Source organism: Puntigrus tetrazona, chromosome 5 (genome assembly GCF_018831695.1).
Source record: "Puntigrus tetrazona isolate hp1 chromosome 5, ASM1883169v1, whole genome shotgun sequence".
Lineage (NCBI taxonomy): Eukaryota > Metazoa > Chordata > Actinopteri > Cypriniformes > Cyprinidae > Puntigrus > Puntigrus tetrazona.
The window spans coordinates 5,190,181-5,207,280 of NC_056703.1; the positions used below are offsets into that span (position 1 = coordinate 5,190,181).

Sequence of the window (17,100 nt, forward strand, 5' to 3'; positions counted from 1 at the left end):
TGTGTACACACACACACACACACACACACACACACACGCACGCGCGCGCTCACCCCTTCCTCCATGCCTCTGTCCTTCTTGTTCTTTGTCAAATTCAATTACCGCAGACATTACTGAGGGAGTCTTCACAGGAACCAATTAAGGCCGTGGCCTCGCTCTCACAGACGCTGGTTAAACAGTGGGATTTGAGCGCTAAAGCCTATGGGATCTCTTTAGCCGACTCCTTTATTTATTTGATCAGCCATCATTACGAGCCCTTCAACCCACACAAATGTGGAACTGATTAACCGCAGTGTGCGGCGATAAAGATAAGATCACATTCACACCTCAACCTGCAGGGTGGCCATGTGACAAGGTGACATCTTTTAGAAAGGGAGACATTATCCTTTACATCAACCCTGCGTTCATTAATTCGTTCGCCACTGAAAAGGAACGCGTGAGCTGTGTTTCCTGACACAATTCGCTTTTCTTTTTTTGTTTCTACTTTCATGCTGCGTCCATTAGAAGAGCTAGCTGGAGATCTACGAAATAATTTTAAGGCCCTATGACTTTGGCGAAAATACAGTCACACAAAAGAAATGCGTAGAATATGGATAGTATTGTGATATAGACTGCTGCACGAATGCTGAAGCGCAGAAGGATACGACTTCTGCATGTTCTGCGTGTCTCTGTATGAAGGAACGGAGGTAGGTATTCAAGCTCTTGCGGCGAGAACATTAACACGAGAACTTCATCTCCAGAGCTGCTCTGCAGAGTCACTTCATCAACATTTCACCATTTCATCAGAGAAAAATTATAGTCACATCGTATGCGCAGATCTTTCAGGGCGTTTATGACAACAAATCAAAGTAAAAGTTTGGCTTAACTTGAAGAAACTGTGGAAATTGTTTGACTTTAAAAGATTAAACTGATAAAACCTCATGCCTTCACTCGATTTCCATTGCTTTTGATAATATATTTGCATTAAAGGTTTTTTGAATCCAATCGATTAGGCGTGTTTTCTTATTGATTGAAAGCGGTTAGTATGCAGAAGAATTAAAAAGCGAAAGTCGAGGAACGATGAAATTAAGAAACGTCTGCATTTGTTACTTTTCGTTGTTATAAATTATGTAATAAAAAGTGAAGCAGACCTACTTTTGGATTGCTTAACTCAGTCCATAAATATCACAACAGGAAAGGAAATTATAAAAATAAAACTAATTCCAAAAAAAAAGCCAAAACTGTAGCAATAGTTAGCTTGTAACAATTAAGAGAGGGTCGGTCCTTGGATAAACATTTCACTTTTTAAGGTGTCCCCAAAAAGTTTGAGCGCCCCTGGTGTAAATAAAGCTGGTTTATGCTAGCGAACATTTCCCGTAGCCGAGTTTACCCTGACGGTGCACTTCTGGATCTCGTCCTCGGTTGCAACGCTGTCATGTTTCCTGTTTACACCTGTCACGCGTGTCAGCCGGAGGTCACACACACATCTTTATGACACCTGCAAGTAGACAGGTACACCTGCCGCAATTTCTCCACCACATGTTTCTGTCATGAAGCAGATTCTCTTCTATCCCGATGCTCTTTTTTCCCCCATCTCTACACCGACAGAAAATGAGCGTCGTGTAATTCCCTTAATAACACGCTCTGTTGTTCAACTTTGCATTAAAGCTCTGGAATGGGTTTTTCATTGTTACCGGGTATTGATTGTATTTAAACTACATATTGCTGCTTGTAAATGGAAATTGCCTCAGCATCGGGGAAAGTTCAGTTATTAGCTCAGAGCTCAGGAGAGCATGACAACGCAGACTCTGATGCGACTTCCACGCAACCCCCGAGGGAACAATTGACCCTCAGCTCCAAGAAGAAAGTGTTTTTTATCTTCTACAAAAGAAACGGAGAAGGAAATGCAGAGTGCAAAAATGATACTACTAGCAGATAAAGCACCGTGTTAGCTAAGGAAGGATCGGTCAAAAGTTTATGCTCATCTAGGCTGTATTTTTTTCATATATCCTTTTAAAAGTACAGTAAAAAACTGTATTATATATTACAATTTTAGAAAATGTCATTTGAGACCTTTGAGACAATGTAAATCTATTGTTAGAAATAAAATAAAATTTCCTGTGCTTAATTTAATGGCAAAATAATATCTTGCAGACTGCATAAATCTTATATATATATATATATATATATATATATATATATATATATATATATATAGTATATATATATATATATATATATATATATATATATATATATATATATATATATATATATATATATATATATACACTCAAACACACAGTATTTAGTTTGAGCGGTCAGACAGTGAGAAAAGAAGAGAAAACTCCTCAGAGAATATCAGTATTTATTAAAAAAAACAAATAAAATCTAAAGCCGATTCTATCTAGCCATTTTGAACGCTGAATCATATGTAAATGTTCTTTATCATCTCTGGTTGAACACAGAAACGAGAAAGATCAAATACTTCACAGGTCGAGTAGAGCGACCGCTTTTAAACACATTCGTGAGTAAATTCTGCAGAAGTTGAACAATACTTGAATAAATAATCAGATGGGTATGACGTGGTTGGTTTGTTTATATTTGAAGGTGTTTCTTCCTGTTACATCAGAATTTTTCATCCTTATAGTTCCATCATTCTTTCGGCGGTTCTGCTACCTTTCATGTCTTAATTTGCATCGGCTCAGCCGTTTCATGTGACACGTCTCGCGTTTGTCTTCCCGACCGTTATTCAGTTCTGGAAATGCCTTTTTTTTTTTGTGTATGTGTGCATTTCTGAGCGTGAATACTTCCCTGATGTCTCTGCGACTCAAAGCCGTTAAAAAGAGAAGCATAGCGGGGGGAAAAAATGGCTTTCGCAGGCACCTGCCGTTTTTCTTGTCTGTTCATCTGCCTCCGCTCTGGGCTTCCCTGAGTCGCCCTGGATCCCGTCGCTTCGACTTTTCGCGAGATGAAATCTACCGACAATGCAAGCCCCGACTCCTGTCCTGACTCTTGATGGAGGGCAGGGGGCAGAGGATGGAAAAGGTACCGTGAGATAAAGCAGGTGAGCTCTCACCTTGAGGACGTCCTCGTCTGTGGAGATGCAGGTCACGGGGTCATCGACCTCTCTCACTGTTCCGTCCTGCTCCACGGTAACAACCTTGACCGGGATGGCAACGCGTCGTCCGGTCAGGATCGCTGTGTTCAGGATCTCTGTGTCCTATGCGAGACAGACATTCGCCACGTCATTTATATACACTTATACATTCGTATAATTATAGCACAATATTAGAAATATTTACATTTAAATATTATAATTAGGGCTGTCGATCGATTCGTTTTTAATCTAATTAATAAAAAGAAGTAGCGATGAATTATCGGTTTTAATTGCATAAACCCTTTCATTAGGCTTTTATTAAAAGGGATGTTTTATTTTTAGCATTTTTTTTATAAATATTAAATAAAATTAAACAAAAACTGCCAGTAGGTGGCAGAATAAATCATTCATTCGTTCAAATGAATGATTCATTCAGGAATGAAGTACAGTAAAGGGCTCCCTTAATGAATCAGTTCACTGGTTCACTCAATTATTTCAAAAGATTTGCAGATTCATCGGTAATTGTGTTTTGCTTGAAGACACACGACAAAAATAAACAAAAACAGACAATATTATGTGCAATATTATAAGTTCTTAACTGTATAAAATCAATACCATGTTTGCATGTTCGTAATGAAAAAAATCACTTGTCGCTCATGATATTGCTTAATTATATCATAACACATCATTTTTTCCTTAACTTAATAACTTGAATAACATGTTAAATCGACAGCTCTCACTATAACATATTTATATCAGGACCGTGGATTTAATTTGTTGATTTGGCACAATTAACTATGGAAAAATAATTAATTAAAACCATGTTTTTTTGCTGAATGAATCAAGTGATTCTTGATTCAACAAAGCAAGTAATTATGTGACTTATTCATAAAAAGAGTCACTTGCGTTATTTAAATATAACTCTAACTATAACTTGAATGAACAACTCGATGGCTTGTTGTCAGCTTCTGGCGAATTTAGTTTCATGTTGATCACTATCATATAATTGTAATAATTGAATGATCATTTAAAACTTTATACCCATTTCTTTATATCATTTATGCAATGCTGTATCAAAATATTTATTTCTGAATGCACTATTGCAATTTCTTTTCACTTATTTTCTCATTTGAGACAATAATGACTTTTTAGATCTAATGAACAAATGATCTTTTAATTTTAATTTCTCAAGCTAAAATGAATGTGTGATTAATTCATCATTAATGAACCAACACATCAGGTAAATCATCAGATAAGGAAAAAATTGAAGCTATTTTGCATGAAATTTTAAATACATCCGAAACTTTCCCCAGTCAATTTTTGGAAACTTTCCACCCCCCGTCCTTTCACATTATTAAAATGTTGGATGGAATACTCGAACAGCTGAAATTCAGATAAATTGATCTGAAAAATAACAATCTGCAATAAATCGAGGTGCAGAGAAGGCGAGCCTCTCTAATGTAAAGCTGATGCTGTTTCACATCTCACGATTGCTCGGCTTTGACAGAGATTAATTATCATATTCTCAATTATACAATCATTTCATCACATTCAAAGAGGGTTAATGGGTCTTCGTGTGGGCTTGGGACTCTTGAAATTCATCTCCTCAAGTATTTACCGCATAAATATTTAGCACGACAGCACATTCCTCTCGGGAGAAAACGCTCCTTTATTGGAGAGAAAAGAAAGAACGAGAGAGAGAAAATGAGAGCGAGGGCTCGGAGGAGGCTTGGTCGTGGCCATAATTGACATTTTAGCTTTATGAAAAGGCTGGTAATTACGACGAGAAGAGAGGTCAGTTATCGCAGTATCCATAGCGATAATGAGTCATTACAACGCCATCCAGAGAAAGACGCTCAAAACCTCCACCGTACAAAGAGACTAGGACAGATTAGAAATAAAAGTAAAAGTCAATTGTGCTTAATTGATTACATATATACATATTTTATATAGCTATTATATATAGTTTTTAATAAATAAAAATGCATGGTTTGAGAAATCAAATAAATAATTGTTGTTAGTAATTAGCATAATTTCTAATATGATACTCTGTATAAAGTTGCATATGCCACTTTGTAAATTTATGCACTTAAAAAAAAAAAAAAAAAAAAAAAAAAATATATATATATATATATATATATATATATATATATATATATAAAATATTTATATATATATATATATATATATATATATATATATATATATATATATAAAATATTTATATATATATATATATATATATTTTTTTTTATTTATTTATTTTTTAAATCTATATATTAAGCATATTTCCATTGATAATAATGAAAATGTTTCTTAAACTAAATCATCATATTAGAATGATTTCTGAAGAATCATGTGTGATTCAGCTTTCAGAAAAAAATTACATTTAAAAAAATCTATAATAAACATTTATTTTAAAGTGCAAAAATGTATTTCACAATAGAACTGTTTTATTGTACTGCCGATCAAATAAATGCAGCCTTGTTGACCACAAGACACAAGAACATGTTTAATGGATTTATAAGGCTGAAAATGTAATTTATGTGAAATGTATGAAAAATCTGTCTGGGGTTTACTCACATTTTGATCGAGTTGAACTAACCTGATTATATAAACATCCCTTTAAAACAATTCGGTTAAATGACTACCTTTACTATGGACTTAAAAGCAAGTAAACAGCGCTTACTTCTGTGAATACCGTGCAAATCTATAACCTCCGTTTGCATAAAAAACAGTCATGTTTATGCTTAAAAAAACTATGATTTAATTGGAATTCCCATTCAGCTATCTTAATGCATGGTTAAACTGGACTGCAGGTGGTTAGTGAATAAAAAACAGGTTTTTGCATGAAAATACCACTTATGAATATGAAGCTGCTTAGTGCATCCGCTCCACTGACTCTTAAATGAATAAAGAATACTGCTTGTGATTTTAAGAAACTGTCAGATCACGAGCGCTACATGGCTCAGGCATTAAATGTCCATTATATCGGGCGGATACCTCAAAGGTCTCAGTCTATCAGAACTACAGCTACTTCCAGACTTGAGAGAATGAGAGTGTTTGTATGTGGCAATGAGACAAAAATAAAGGAGACGCAATACAATAGAGAAAGAAAAATCTACCCGGCTGCAATACGAGCAGTTTTTCATCTCAGGTCCTGACAGATAAACATGATGAATGAATCAAGGATAGGTTCGTATCTGCTTTACCCCACTCAGCTAACATATAAAGTCACATACAACTAAAAATATGTATTTTGACACAACGGTAAATATAATAACAATGCAAATCCACCTGCTAGCCAGACAGCTACACAACTCAACGAAGCAAGACATTCATCTCTGGTTAAATGTTAAAGCAATTTCATACGATGACATCGGTAATGATAAGCTTCTGAGAAAAAAGAAAGAAAGAAAGAAAGAAAAAAGGAATTGCTGTCTTCTGAGAGTCTGAGACGCACAAACACTGCATTGAAATAAGTAGTCCTAAGTAATTTTGCTTAACTGTTTATTGTATATATTAAACTAGTTTTAAACTAGGTTTAAAGACTACAAAGAGTTATGAATACTACGATCATAATACTATAATAGATCTGTTGGTTGCACTTTATGTTAGAGTATGTGTACCTACCTAAAAATTGATAAATGGGGTAGGGTTAGGTTTAGGGTAAGTAGGCTACCTAGTTTTAGCTACCTACCTAGCTACCTAGCTACCTAGTCAGTTATTGTAATTACTAATATAAGAACATAGCATGCACAGGAGTAAAAAAAAGTGCTAGCGTTCTGTTTGTAGTACTGTTACATATGCTGTTTTGTTAAAATACTGTATGGTGTTTAACCCAAAACACATGCTCATACGCACTTGACAAACGTGCAACATATAAGACATCATTTAATAGCTCTGTAAGCCTTAAAAAAACACAAATAAATAGATCTGCTGTGACACGCAGACAAACCCCCCCCGCAGACCTACCTACTAGCCAGACAACCACAACTCAACAAAAAAAAAGACTCGTCTAGTGAAATATGACACCAATTTTGTATGACGACATCAGTAATAAGCCGCTAAAAAACAGGAAGTAGCGCTGCTCTCTGAGAGTCTTGGCATGAATGGGCCGCTTCTGCGTAAAAAGACACACAAACACAAACACTGCAGACAAACACACACTCCTGCTCGCCTCTTCACATTCAAGAGATCCAGCTGCAGCTCTCTCACGCAACCAGATTGAATAAATCATAATTGATATCCATTACGTCACATTCTTAATCTCTTTATAACCATTCAGCTAATGAATTTCACACTCCTCAAGTGGAGGAGAACAGAATGACGCCGTTACAGCGCGAGGTGGCTCGTACTTCACGGGTGTCGGCGTGACATTATAAATCGTCTCTGTCAAATGGGAAGCACGGCAGCGGTGAGCAAGCCGGGTCAGACAAAGGGATGGATAACGCTCTTTTCCTGGTCACCTGTCTGGGCCCAATGCATTTTGTACGTGCCGGGGACAGGGATGACTGATTGGATCTGCGTACAGTTATCCCTCTTACAACCGGATGACATGAAGATTAGTGCGTGAACAACATGTGACGTGAAGATATCCTATTGGAAAGCACAAAGGCTTCTCAAAAAATCCAACCGAATGAATGTCGATGCACAGTATTTCAGTGTATTTTTTTAAGGGGGTGGGTGTTACTGTATTCAACTCACGCTATGCTACACTCTGGGGAATAAAGGTACAAAAGCTGTCTCTGGGGCGGCACCTTTTCAAAAAGGTAAACTTTTGTACCTATTAGCTTCAAATATGTACACTTTGAGTGCTAATATGTACCTTTAAGAGACCAAAATAGACCTTTCAGGTACAAGCGTGTGACCCAGTGACAGTTTTGTACTTTTTTTACTGGGAGTGTGGTGCTGAGTATTGACAGGATACACATTGTGAGTCTCTGGTTGTTCGTGCAAGAGTGTGAAGCTAATACAAACTAGCACGGGCGATAAGGTGTGAGGAAACAATTTAGCAATATTTTATTGCTTCCTTATAGGTTTCACAAACCATCATCTTCCTCCTTTCACGGCTCCCACTCGGGCATAGAGTACAACAGCTGGGTTCCAAAAGCAAACATCCCATTAATATTCTTCATAAGGGAAATGACTTTGAACAAAAATGTATGAATTTTAAAAACGGACCTACTGTGAGCTATGTGAGTTTTTTAATCAATGGTATGTGCCCATGTTGAACCCGTCGGCTCATATTATTTCAAATTGGTTTTAATAAACAAACTGTGTCTAAACAATACCTCCGTGCCCGCCCATTCCCATAAGGCACTGCAAATAATATTGTTATTTTTCTATGCTCTCAAAATAATGATTACCTGTAAATGGCTTCCGTTTTAATGCAAGTATGTCATTCGCAGTGATTCATACTTCTTTTCCTAGTTAAAGCTGTTAAGTACACAGTATTGCACCTTCATCTTTTTGTTTAAAAACGTTTTTTTACTCATAACTGGTTCATGGCTTATAACAAGGACTTTCAAAAAGAGCCAAGAAATGACTTTAGTAATTTAGAAATGAGTTATTTTTAAACATTAAACCATTATCTTCAAACCTTGATATAAAAATAAGGGGCATGGGCTATAATACCAACATTGTTAACATTTGAATTCAATTGAAAAAAAAAATTAAATATGAAAAAGAAAATGAAAGTAGCATCTAGTTCTGCTACCATCCTCTAGGGGTCAGTCACTTCAGAGTATGAGTAATGTTGATCTCACTGGACCAGTAAGAAAAATCCAATCCATTTAGGTCCATTCACCACTGACTGGGATATTGGATCTAATAAAACATTTCAGATTCCTTGTTCCAACAATCAATACGCAAATGTTGTTTTTTTTCTGATTTACCCCACATATCGAAAGAGGGTCTATTTCAGAGTTCATTAGATTACATTCACACACACACAAAGAAAAGCCACGTCGGAAATCTTGAAGGGAAAAAAGCGGCCCTGCAAATCCTCAAAAATCAATACATCTAAAAACTGTCTCTTTGTAGAAGGAAAAATACATTTGAATAAATGCAAGCCAGCAGTAATGCGGGATAATGTCTAAACGCGCAGACATCTGTGAGAGCATGTATTTTTCTCTCTCTATTGCATAACCTGGCATATGCGATGATACTTGTTTTGTCAGGTTGGCTGTGTGTGTGTGTGTGTGTGTGAGTGTGTGAGTGTGGGTTGTAACAGAGGGGCTCTAGCAACTGAAACCGGGGGATTTTATTTCCAGATTTGCCAAACCCTGTGGGCCAGCAATTCTGAAGCTGATTTTTTGGCGGGATTTTAGCTAAATAACTGTGGCATATTCCGTACCATGTTTACACCTCTGTGCTGACAATTTACCAGCAGTTTACCCATTTTCCAACTCCGTATCAACTTGCTGAAAGAAGCGAAGAAGTCACAACTGGCTGAAGCATACTTCAAAACAAGACACGCCATAGCAGGCATGGAGATAACATGTAATTAATCTAAACTCAATTTGCAGATCCCTCTAGTAATTTGGCAGACTGTACTAAAAAATAATTAACGCAGACATCAAAAACGACTTGGAAACCAAACATTATTTAATTTCCCTTTCATATTTTTGAAAATCTACACGAGAAGATACAGTACACTAATTGGGTTGGTCATTTCATATTTTTCTTGCCAAGATGAGAACGTCAGTGTAAATGTAAATCAGCATTTTATTTTTATGCACCTAGTAGGCACTTCTATCCAGCATGTGCAAGCTATAAATTTCTGCCAGAATGTGTCTTTCCAGAAATTTCGATCCGAGACCTTGGTCACGCTCTACAGAAACACATTTTGACTCATATATATTTTGTCATTTTTAAAGACGGTAACTATCGTTTTGTGGCTCTTTAATGACAGATGACTGTAGTGCCTGTAGTTTTCGTATTTACTTAAAGCACAAAATGATCACGAATGAACATCAGAACGTTTTTAAGTTTAAGTCCACTGAAGTTAATCTACTGTCCCGTCTGATCCGTGTTTGTGATATTGATGTGCGCATCAATAAAGCATATCTTTGTCACACTGTACAATAATAAACTGTTTTTGCATTATTGTTCGAGAATTGGGGTAGATGTAGTCATTAGTAAACACTAATTACAATTTTTTATTTTATTTATCGTTAGTTTCTGCCCATAGTCGGAAGGTGAACCAACTCCTGGGTAAGGCTAAAAGCAAATCTATTATACATCATAAACCCATATTTTTAGGCAAGAACCATCAGTGTCATGTAGGCTAAAAAAAGTGAAATATTGGATAATTACGTAACATTTCCAAACAGCAAAAAATTTATATATAGAAAGTGATATCATCAATACCTATCACTAGTTTATAAACACTCTCAAAAAAAAACTTAACCTTACAAGAACTAACCTTGCAATCACTGTGAAAATTTACATCTGCGTTTTGTTGTTTATAATGAGAGAATTCTCAAGAGTCCGGAATTCGCTTCTCAAGAGTCCGATGACTCATCTGAGTTCCTCTGATTGGCTGTTGCATTCCGAAGCTCAACAGAATAGTGCGTGATTGGTTAAAATGCGCAACATTGTAAAAACACCTGAAATAAAAGACGGCGCAACATGAGCAGATTAGCCGCAATCAACACTGTCTATTTATATTCACTTTGTTAGCAACCTAATATATTAAATTTGTTTGTGCAGGGGCATTTTTGTCCAATTTAGTGACATTTTTGCCCCAAGCCCCCGTGGCCAGGGGAAGGCTAAGATTGGTTATGATCGGTCAGTCAAGCTCTTTCCGAACACATTCAACCTTCCTGGTTTAACTAGCAGAGAGATATACTGAATTGAAACTGACTTAAATTTTGGTCTGTTTTTCACACAAAGTTATTAAAAGAATGACATGTTTTATTTGGCTGCAGTCCTCCACATTATCGTTATCTCGCAAATGAGGAATTGCTTCATCTTTTCGTGTTTATTAACTGAATCCTCACCTAAAGACAAACAGATGGCGTGAGATAAAGATACAGCTCGAACTTCAGTCTAGGTCCACTCCGCACCAACGTATTTAATTAGAAACATTTATAAACAAGCTGAAAATAAACTGACATTTCAAGTTTCATTGCATGCGGGCTTCCGTCCGTCAGAAAAAATAAATGCGATGCTGAACTTCCTGCGTCTGTGGGAATTTGCGCCATTAAAAGGGCCACTGTTCGAGCAACTGCCCGTCGTGAATTTATGAGAAAAGAGTAGGGGCAATAATTACTATCCAGCTGTCATGTTCTGGGCCAATCTCAGTATGCTTACTGTGCGTCTTATGCTAATTTCTGCTCTCTTGCCCCCAGGCCCAATCACATTGCGATCCTTAAGCTCATTTCCTGTTTTCCCCCTTTGCCTCGATATCCAATTTTCCGTGAGCTCCTCCTGCCATAACGGCAGCTATAGAGCACGGACCCATATATATCACTAAGCGTTAAGAGAAGAGAAGTGTCCGTGGGCACAGTGGTGATTTATGGGTCGTGTTTCCTCCCCTAAATAGAGGCTGGATGGAGGATCGGCTCAGATGGGCAACGGGCGGCGAAAGCTATAAAACCGAGAACGTCTGTGTACAGAGGCTGAAGTTTCTCCACAGTAAATAACAAACCATCAATCAGATGCCTTTAGCACGGAGACGTGCGATATTGGACGGGGATAGCAAATTTTGCTATAATTGGTTGCAGCGGACGGTAAGGTTGTGATCGGAGTATTATTAATAAACCTTCGAGTTGTGTAACGCGAATGATTTTGAGACAAAACGTGATTTTAATTGCCAGGAAGAGGCCCGGTTTAAAATTTCATCGCGAAAACGAGCCGGCGGATTTGCTTGCGGACGCGGGGCGTCTTTAAACCCCCCGTGCTCTGCCCAATTACTCTGACAACCACAAATGACCTCACCACACAGACCGCGGTTTGGGACGCGCTGAACCGAAACCCTCCAACAACAGGATCCGTCACTGCGGTCCAGAGAGCAGCCTGACCAAAGTCCAATCGATAAAGCATCAGAAGGACCATAAGCCTGCATCATTCAACTAATCCAAGTAGATTCCCCACCTCGGCGCTGGAGCCGTAGCACGTCGGCCGCTGTCAAACCATCAGTAGCATCCAAAATAAAAGTTTTTGTTTGTAATGTATTATGCATTCATCATAATGCCTTAAGAATACCCTTCTAATGTGTTATAAACACAGGAATTTATAGAAAGTGTTACTGAAACTGCTGTAACCCTATAAATGTGTTTTTATAACTATATAAATACAGAGTCACTGAGATTTTAAGCACAATTGCTTAGAAAGGAAAGCGCGCTTTCGACAAGTTCGCAACAAGCTGCATAATCTGAGGTATGATTAATGCCTTAAGCACATGTAGTTTAACATTAGGGGTTTTGAAAAGTAGTAATGCTCCCCACTAATTAAGTTCTGAGGATAATGGTCTGAGTATGGCTCTGTCAATATGGGTTTAACAGGAAACTCTCCTCCCATTTAAACAGTGGATGGAGACCATGTGTGCTAAAAACAGAACTCAATTAAGGCACATTAACACTTTAGGAACTATCGATACGCGCCTCTAATTATTTTATGCCGTCGAGTCCGGGTGATTCCGATGCCAGGCGATTCGATCCGATGCAATTTGGGTTTTGGGGGTTATCGACCTTCGGGGGAACTAGAGCAGGAGGAACGCCACTCCGGTGAGGCGGGTCGGTACAGAAAGAGGTCACAGTAAATGTCAGCGTAATTACAATGACAGGTCATTTTGTTGCTTTGTAAGAGAAACTATCCAATTATTCGCAACTTCAAACTCGGAGGCCGAAACTGGAATGGAAATAAACAGACTCTCGAGGATAGGAGGCGGCGTCACCTGATCCCCCACAATGCACTGTGTCTAAGTACATCACCGCTGCCTGTCATTATCAGCGCTGTGCACCTGCTATAAATGCAATGGCTTTCATCTTGTATTTAATACAAAGCTAAAGAGCCATAAAATCAGGGAGGTCACAAACACCTCACCTCCGAGGCCTGGACAGCAGCTCGTAACTGACCGTAATTAAGCTTTGAAATACAAGCTTGTAAACGCCAGCGCGCTGGCGAAATGTGCAGGTCGCAGCAAAAAACGATTAACTCCCGTATCGCTCGCACCCTTAAAGAAACTGAATAATCCACGCACGCTAGAAAGTTGCAAAAATCTGACTAATGCAGTCAGCCTTCGTCGCTTTGGCACGAGGCATCAAGCGAAACTAACAATGAACGTGACAAATGACGCATAGTGGCTGGATAAACAAGTGGGAGGAGCTGCATGTGGTCATCGGCGTAAAACGAAACGCCCTTCTGACAGCTGTACGCACACTTCAAGTTAACCTCTAATTAGCAGATTCATTACATTTCTCCTCCTGTATCACACAGCTCACTTGAGCATGTCAGTATCCAATTAGGAGATGTCTTTCATAACCATTGTACGCGTCTGCATTCCCGTCTCACGATTTCAAAGGCTTATTGTTGACAAGCGGAGCCGCTAAGTCCTGTGTCCCACATTTCTGCGGTTCAGTTGATTTCCTGTATGTGCTAATCAGTGTTGGGCAAACGTTAGCTACTGTTACATAAAAAGTAACTAATTATGGTATACAGAAAGAAATGTGACTTCTGTGCTGCCTGAGGCTTTCTCTTTTGTGAGCCTTACACCAGCAGTTGGCGTTCGTCTCTCCGACTTTGTGTGCGTACAATAACTATATCTTTTATAACCTTTTAGAAATAAATTTCAGCGACCCCATACAGCTTTGTTACATTAAATAAATGTAAGATGTTTTTATTACTTTACACGAATACGCACTACATTCTTTACCTCCTTATACTTTTCAACAAGTTCGGTTCTTTTTTTAATCCTAAAGAAATAGGGAAGACATTTATAATGTTACTAAATATTTCTACTTCAAACAAATGCTGATTTTATATTCATCAAAGAGTCCTAAAAAATGGATTACAGTATCCCTAAAAATATTGTGCATTAAAAATATTAAGATACTGAATATTAATAACTGCTGTAATAAATACTTAATAATAATAATAAATAAATAAATAATTGTTTACCAAAAAATACATAAATTTAAATGTAAATGTAAAAAAATATAAACATAAAATATAGCAACAATAACATGAATAATAATAATAAACTAACATGTTACTTTCCAAAACGTTCATTTTAAAAAGTAATGCGATTAGGTAAGACTAGAGGCAATTCAGGGAAGTGGAACGGCTGATGCTGCCAAACTAAAAATCATTTGAAACTTTAACAGGGGGCACAGCAGGGAGACACTGAGCATCAATATTTCACACTGTCTAACGTTCACTTTTCATCTAACAAGCATGGACCTTTATCACACAAACACAGACACACACACAGACACCGCAATCAAAAAACACTTCTGCCACCATCTCACTCTTCATCTAATTGCGTATTATCAAATGGATCAAATGGAAATATGTATATACAAACATTTTAAACACAATTAACCTCCGAAACCCCTCTAAAAGACATCTTCCGTGCTTTTTTTTTTCAGCTGTTCGCTTCTCTTTCTAGTTTCCATTGATAAGCTGCGAGTGGTAAATTGATGGAGGCACTTAGCGGCGATTTAATGCAAACCCATTAAACGCGCGGAAGGGAGAGCGGACGCTCGGGTCCCCGCCGAGCTCGGCACCTCGCGCAAAAAATCAGCTATAAATGCTTTAGCTCTCGTTTCTTCCGGCAGGCCCGAGAAAGTCAGACGTGAGGAGGTAAACAGGAAAACAGCAGTTCACGGGGTACAAAAACAGAGCGTTAGCATCACCGGGGTGACAGTCGAGCGTTTTTCGTTTTTTTTATTCTCCAGATGAATCGCTAATACAACCTACTTTTGTTCTCCCGACAAGCCTTATCAAGCAAAACATCGAAGAACTCTGCCCTCGCTTTTTGGATTTATGTGCGGAATACAAATTCGAACAGGCGGCGATTTCTAGCAAATCATTCTCTCTGTCTGAGTTTCTCTCTCGCGGACACGCACACAATTCCATTTCACCGAGCCAAATTGCTGTGCAATGGCCCTTCTTTGAAGGAGAGCGCTCGGAAAGCTCCAGAGGTGAAGAGCTCAGAGGTGGGAGAGGAGAGGAAAAGGAGAATGAGAGAGGAGTAGAAGCAGAGCGCGTCTTGGCAGGTCTTGGCGGCTCTGGCACTGAGACTGATAGATCAGATGTAATTGACAATTAGCTTCACGACATTTTGAATTACAGGCTCACTAATAGGGCCAGAAACACAGGAAACCTTTCTCCAAAACGTTTCTGTGCCATCTGTGTGTGTGTGTGTGTGTAAGCCTCGTGACCCTGTGGTGTGTAACGATTCCGCTAACCACGCTGTAATATCCAGGTGAGTCAGTACGTGTGTGTGTGTGTGTGTGTGTGTGTGTGTGTGTGTGGGTTTGCTCTCCGCTGCAACTCCTTTCTTTGACACACAGAATAAGCGCACGCTCATTTTTTACGGTTTGACTCTCGGCTCCGTTTATTTGCCTTTTGAAGAATTCACCACTAAAAGCTTATAAAATTGCGAGCGTGAGTGTATCTGTGCCCTACATTTATTCATCTCATCCTAAACACACTCACCGGACCTCCAGAGGAGTCCTTAGTAAAGAAACCGGTATCTCATCTAAAAAGCATCCGAACAATGCACCGGACAAATAATGGTGCACGTTTTCCCTAGATTCAATGACTTTTTGTTATAGCAACCAGTAGAAAAGTACTATGTTTAAAATGCATTTAATTCTTGACAAGTGTAATAACATATTTAGTGGCATATCGTGCCGAGACTTACTGATTAAAAATTGCGCAATGCCTAATAAAACACAATGTGTTTTAATGTCACTATGGATGAGGATTGTATAATATCTGTGTAATATCAGTCTTTAACCCGTAAGAGAAAGAATAATTAAAAATGTTAAACAAACATTTTTTTTTCTTGCATTAAAACAGATTATTATTAGAGCATTCCTCACTTAATTATTAGATTTACTGGATGTTATTCATGCTTTAATCCACTGTTGTGTAATTAAGACTTTTTAATGTGGTTTTTGCTGGTGGGCAGTTATATATTAATAGACTTGGAGGGGTGCGCAATAATCAAAAACACGTTTTACTTTGCATTTAACCTTAAAATATCTTCACTTATTTGGAGTTAATTTTCTAAGGAGACAAATGTAACATTTACCATGAGATTAGTAAAATGACAAAGAACATTAAGATGTGATTGCACTTGACTCACAAAATGATTTTTATATAGAGTATTACCTAATATTATATGTTACCTGTTAATATTTTGTCAAATGTTGTTTATATGGACTTTTACCATGGTCACATCACTGATGCAACTACATATACTATTTATGTACTACATATACAGTATATGCATGCACAAATAATGTAAATGTATTATTTTATTGTCTACTAATTACTAAAAATACTCGCTATGGGACTATATGCCCCATCTCTTTAGTCAGTTCCGATTTTAATCAAGCATTTAAAATCGTACATGGCATAATTTTGAAACAATTGAAAAAATCTTATGCAAAATTTCTGTAAACTTTAAAATGCTATTTTTAACATCATATATGATAGGATTATTTGACACATATACTTCAGCATTAACTGCGTTCATCAAGATTAATTTAGAGTCAATTTATACTAAAAAAGTAAATAATATCGACCTGATGAGCTGGAAACATGAGGATTGGAATGGCAGGAAAAAACACGTCGCGTTTTTTAAAAGGTTGAAAGACATTTCACAAGCGAGACGATGGAAAAGACACAAGCGCAACCCTCAAACGCATCCGTCTAGCATGTTTACATAGAAAAATAATGGAAAGGTAGCGTAATGGAATGGAAAATCGCGTTCTGTGTCATCTTGTTCGTGGAAAGTGCATTGTATCGCCAGGAGCGGGTGAAAAAACAGCAATTAAGAA

General features: G+C 37.7%; 1 protein-coding gene across 1 annotated transcript in view; it reads right to left on the minus strand.

The window, feature by feature from the left end:
* si:dkey-215k6.1 (transmembrane protein 132C) overlaps positions 1–17,100 on the minus strand; it is a 163,793-nt gene that overhangs the window by 20,469 nt on the left and 126,224 nt on the right. The window contains exon 5 of the mRNA XM_043240589.1: positions 3,059–3,202. Within this exon, the coding sequence (XP_043096524.1) occupies positions 3,059–3,202 (144 nt within the window). The remainder of the gene's footprint in view (positions 1–3,058; positions 3,203–17,100) is intronic.